Source organism: Nicotiana tabacum, chromosome 7, assembly GCF_000715075.1.
Source record: "Nicotiana tabacum cultivar K326 chromosome 7, ASM71507v2, whole genome shotgun sequence".
NCBI classification, from domain to species: Eukaryota; Viridiplantae; Streptophyta; class Magnoliopsida; order Solanales; family Solanaceae; genus Nicotiana; species Nicotiana tabacum.
In genome coordinates this window covers 170,450,350-170,456,117 of record NC_134086.1, presented here as the reverse complement: position 1 = coordinate 170,456,117, position 5,768 = coordinate 170,450,350, and the positions used below count along the sequence as shown (strand labels likewise).

General features: G+C 34.6%; 1 protein-coding gene across 1 annotated transcript; it reads left to right on the top strand.

Moving 5' to 3' along the window:
* The first annotated feature begins 569 nt into the window (after positions 1 to 569).
* LOC107824372 (putative carboxylesterase 2) lies at positions 570 to 1,811 on the top strand. Its single transcript, XM_016651117.2, has one exon. The coding sequence runs from the start codon at positions 795 to 797 to the stop codon at positions 1,707 to 1,709; it is 915 nt and encodes a 304-aa protein (XP_016506603.1). The 5' UTR covers positions 570 to 794; the 3' UTR covers positions 1,710 to 1,811.
* Positions 1,812 to 5,768: the final 3,957 nt, after the last annotated feature.

Here is a 5,768-nt window from a genome sequence, read left to right as displayed (position 1 = left end):
TATGACTTTTTTTCCACAAAAGTCACATAGCTTTGTTTTCTCACACAATAGTGGTCGGAAAATACATTTTCTGGTAGTATTTTCTTATTTTTTATTTTTATTTTTTATTTTCAGTCTAATAAATAATTACCCAGTTAAAATAGAAGAAATATGAGTATATTTTTAGTCGCTCCTAAAAATAATAGCCAATATATATATGTGTGTGTGTGAGAGAGTGAGTGTATTATATACATATAACATACACATTCTATATATATTTTGGCTAGCAAACGCAATTTTCATGATTCTGATACTATTTTATACCGGATCCAACATGGAATCATTTATGTTGGAATTAGTTTTCGAAAAAAAATCTAAAATATCAAATTAACTTTGATTTCATTTTTTTTTTGAATTTTATTTACTCTGGAAGTAATGGTAAAGTTATAATACGTTTTTTATACTATATATACCATAGATCATATTTTAGTGCAACGAACCAAATATCCGTTTGAAAAATCACATGCACTAAATAATCAGGTGATTATTAATCCACCCATTGCAATTAATGTATTACCAACATCTCCATGACCTTATTAAACCTTTTCGTATTTAGTCAGCTGAGGCGGCATTTCTTATGTGGGATGAAACGGTTGACGGTTCACCCACCGTAGAAATCGAAAACGGGTCAATTCAAGCTATTTATAGTAGCTTCCCACCATTAATGATTTTCTATCTACACCCTATGAAGCATTGAACTTATTACCTTTTTCTCACTTCAAATTCACATCTCTGTTGCGCAAAACTCAACTCCAATGGCTTCCAACACTAAAGAAATAGCTGTTGATATGACCCCCATTTTCGTTATCTACAAAGATGGTACCATCAATAGATTCAGGCCATCAGAAAATGCTCCACTCTGTGACGATCCACAAGCTCCTGTTCAATCTAAAGATGTTGTAATTCAACCAGAAACAGGGGTTTCCGTACGCTTATATCTCCCCAAACTCACAACCCCACAACAGAAAATCCCCCTCGTAATTTACATTCACGGCGGCGCTTTCTGTATTGGATCAGCTCGTTCCCCGACGTTCCATAATTTCATCAGCGCGTTAGTCGAAAAAGCTAATTTTATTGCTGTTTCAGTTGATTACAGGCTTGCTCCTGAAAACCCTCTTTCCACTACGTACGAGGATTCTTGGGCAGCATTTCAATGGGTGCTTTCGCATGTTAATGGAAAAGGCCCAGAGTCGTGGTTAAACGAGCACGCTGATTTTGGTAAAGTTTTTATTGGTGGTGAAAGTGCCGGAGCAAATATTGCTAATGACGTTGCTGTTAGAGCAGGGGTTAGTGATCTTGATTTAAAAGTTAAAATTTCGGGGCTTTATTTGGTTCATCCGTATTTTGGGGTAGAAAATGATACTCTGTACAAGGTTTTGTGTCCGACAAATACTGGTGGATGTTTCGAAGATCCGAGGGTAAATCCGTTGTTAGATCCGAGGTTAAAATCCATGGCGTGTGAGAAAGTGCTGTTTTTAGTGGCGGAGAAAGATTTTCTGAAAGAAGGGACGATGAATTATTATGAAGGGTTGAAGAAGAGTGAGTGGAATGGAGAAGTGGAAATAATGGAGACGAATGGGGAAGGCCATTGTTTTCATTTCTTCAATCCTACGTCTGAGGAAGCTGTTGCTCTTATGGATAAACTGGTTGATTTCTTGAGGCAACACTAGAGATTTGTTTTAAGATTATTTTGCCTTAATTCTGTTACTTATATTTTAAAGACCTTTTAATATGTTCTTTGATCATTCAACTATTTTGTGGTTCTTGTATTTTAATTTTGAGCTCTAGCAATATATTAAACCAAAAATCCTAAAAATAGTTGGAATTACCCAGATGTGTTTCCTTCCTCCTCCTTATAAACTTATTGACTACATACCTTATGATTTATGAAACATTGTTCAAGTAATTAGGCTTTCTTCACACCAAGTACAATTAATTGCTCTCGTTCAAGAAATGCCAGTGTAGATTCCTTAAGAAAGGACGGGACAGACGAATTCATCGATGAGCAATTGACGTTGCTTTTGTGGTTAAAGTAACGACACGCATTTCCTTTGTTGTTGTGGTTCCAATATTGAGACGAAAGGGGAATCCTATGTATACTTTATTGGTACTCAAGTGTTGGTTCCTCATCCTTTTTCATAAATTGTTCAATACTTCCGTTAGATAACTTTGTTTTACTTTGCAATCAAATAAGATTGAAATTCAAAAATAGCCATATTTACAAATGTTAATTGAAAAATAGCCACAGTTTTAAAAATAATCGAAATTTAGTCATTAATCTAAACAAAAACAATGTTCAAAATCCAGAAAATATTCGAGCATATACTGGAGCTCCAGCATAATATACTGGAAGTTCATACACATGTGCTCCAATCTCCAGTATATTATGCTAGAATTTTTCGTATTGACCTTGCAAACGCTGCTATTTTTTAATTACCAGTCCGAGAACTGGCTAGCCCATGTTATTTTCACGTCAAATTTGACTCAAGCCCAAATGACCCGCCCAATCTGCCCAAGGTTTGACAGGTTATTTGTTGAACTCAGTCCATCTTGACCCAACTCATCTAAAGTTGGGTTGAGTTTTAGCCTAAATTGATTCGTGAGTAACTTTGTCAGAATATCTTAGAAATAATTCTTTTTTGTTTGATATGTATATATATGACATAACAAAAGAAAAAATCTTATTTAGTAATTATGCAATTCATAAGAAAATAACACATATTAATTAAAGTTTGGTAAGAGTTGGGCGGGTTGGGCTATGACCTATATTTTAGCCCATCTTGACCTAACTCATCTCAGTCAATTAACTTTGGCCTGCCCATTTATTATCTCAATCCATTTTAATTCGTCCAAAATAGGTCCAACCCGCCTATTTGACACCCTAGTTGTTGTTACCTTCATATCCCTGAAGATTCCGAGGAGAAATACAATGAGAAAATGTGTTCTGACTTAAGCATATTTTCTTTATACCTATTTTCCTGAGAAAATAATATCTATATAAGTTATGTATGAATATACGTAGTATTTTATACGGGATATATGTGAAATGAGAATGCAAGTATTAACTATACATGCACTAAATCAACTAAAATGACAAAAACACCCTCATGATTTCCAAAATTACTTGCTTTAATATAACAAAGTAAACATCCAAAAACAAATAATTCATGTATTACTATTCCCTACAATTACAAAGACATGCATTACAATCTCTACAATCCTCGCATAATTTATATTTGAATCAACCAACTCCTTATAATTTTTCACTACTTTATCTTTACTTAGAGCAGAAATATAAAAACTTCTATTTATTTTTAAATTTTATTTTATTTTGTATAATATTGGCCTAATATAAGTTTAAATAAAATGATATGGTCAATGAGGATTCATATAGCCGACTTGATTTTATCAAAGATTGAGTGACATACTAGTTGTTGTATATTTACCTAGAGTTCCTCAAGCTTTTCAAACTGTCCTGGCGTTTTTTTTTTTCTTCCAATGGGAAAGTATGCTAAATTGAGCACAGGGGCGGAGTTAGAGCTTTGACAAAGGATTCGGCTGAACTCAATAGTTTTAGTCCAAATCATATATTTATCTTGAAAAATTCATTGAATAAGTACAACTTTTTACTTTAGAACCCAATAACATAAAAAGGTAAGAATCCGAACCCAATAACTTCAAATTCTAACTCCGCCTACTCGCGAGGCACGAACATAAGAAGATCAGTTAGAGAGTTGAATGACACGAATTTATACGCAAAAGAATTTGTGGCATTTCTTTTAATTCAGAAAATGAGCGGTCAATGACGAACAAAGGACATTGGTTGTATTATCGTTCAAAATCTACATTCTTCGAATTCGGACCCAGCAAGATGGTGATCTTTTCACCCACCTTTGTCCTATTTTTTTTAGCAATAAAGATAATATATTAATAACTAGTCATCAAGTCTAGACATATTACAAATCAAACTGCAATTGTTGGTAACCTAGAGCAGCCAACTTAGTGCATACATAAGGGGAAATATATTTTACATTAAAAATACCCTCTAGGTCCCTTTGATATTTGTCTATCGCCAATTGTGGAGGTGCTACAAACAGACATAGGTTATTTATGTTGGACTGCATTAGTGCTTCTCTAGTCAAAACGTGTGCCACTTCATTTTCCAGCCTAAAGCTATGCTTGAGAGTTACTTGTCCCTTCTGTCTTGCCTGGTGCAACAACCACCTGCCATCATTAACTAAGTTAGTGTGAGTAGGGTAACCATTTCTAGTATATTCATCACCTCCGATGCATCTGTCTCTATTTTCACTGGAAATAGGTTGTGATCTAATATTGCATGTAAACCTTGCTGGAGGGCTTGGAGCTCCGCTTGAGTAGCCGGTAGAGTGGCCACCTTTTTGTTGAATGTCATTATATCCAAGAGCCTGCACTGTTTCTTATTACGCCACCAACCCCTCCTTGGCATTTGTTTTTGTTGAAGGCTCCATCTATATTAAGCTTGAACTAGCCCTTTGGGGGCTTATACCATGTTATTTTAATTGCTTTGTGGATGGTGTTTGTCATAGCTTTTTCAGTCATAAGCTTGTATTCTAGTGCTTGGTTAATAATAGTGGATCATTCTAGATGACAAGTGGTATTGTTATGATTGTTGTGGTTCCTATTTTTTCATATATGCCATAATGCAAAAGGAAAGACATCTCCCCACTGAAGGTATTTATGTGAGAAAGTAGAGTTAGTCTTTCTAACATAATCAATCCAGAGGTTATTGGTGTTTGGAGGGTTATAAGTAATCTCATAAGTGCACCATAAATGGTTAATCGTGTTATATTCCCAAACAATATGATGCATTATTTCTTCTCCTTATTTACATGTTGGACAAAGTGGATCAATGTTAATTCTTATTCTAGACAGGTATGTCAAATGAATTTTTTTATTTTATTAGGGTAGTGTAATTTTCAAATCCATGTGAAATCCTTTTGATTCTTCTCCTCGTTATCAATGATTTGTTAGCAAGAAGTGGTTGAAAATAGGCCATTGGAAGTGAGGCTCCATATATTAGTATCGCCTGTATTATGAACGTTAGGAATAGTACTTGCATTAATATTGTCAATGATTTGTGTTGGAAGTTCAAAGAAAATTTTTGTTAATATCCATTGGTGCCCATTTCTAATATTATCCACTATAAGCTTGTCTTCGTGTTTTCTTAAGGGGCCTTCAATAATCTTTCTAAGATTCATCACATTTGGTATCCAATTAGATTCCCAAACATTTAGAGCAAATTTGTTATTTATACCCCATCTAATAACTATGTTACAGTAGTACCAACCTTTTAGGAGGCTTTTCCAGATAAGCGAGTTTATAAATTTTCCCCTAGCACTCGCATATTTACTAGATAGAATCTTAGCCCATAGTCTTTCTAAGATTCATTACATTTGGTATCCAGTTAGATTCCTAAACATTTAGAGTGGATTTGTTATTTATACCCCATCTGGTAACTATGTTACAATAGTACCATCCTTTTAAGAGGCTTTTCCAAATAAACGAGTTTATGAATTTTCCCCTAGCACTCGCATATTTACTGAATAGAACCCTAACCCATATGGATTTTGTATTGTTAAGCATTCTCCGGGCTCGTCTTGTTAGTAGTGCCATATTTTTGCTTCTAGCTTTCCTAATTCCTAAACCCCCACCCCCACCCCCCACCACATGCACTTATCTTTTGTAATAGT

What these genes read in the sequence shown, in the direction of transcription:
- LOC107824372 (XM_016651117.2), top strand. Translation starts at nt 795, where the DNA reads ATGGCTTCCAACACTAAAGAAATAGCTGTTGATATGACCCCCATTTTC.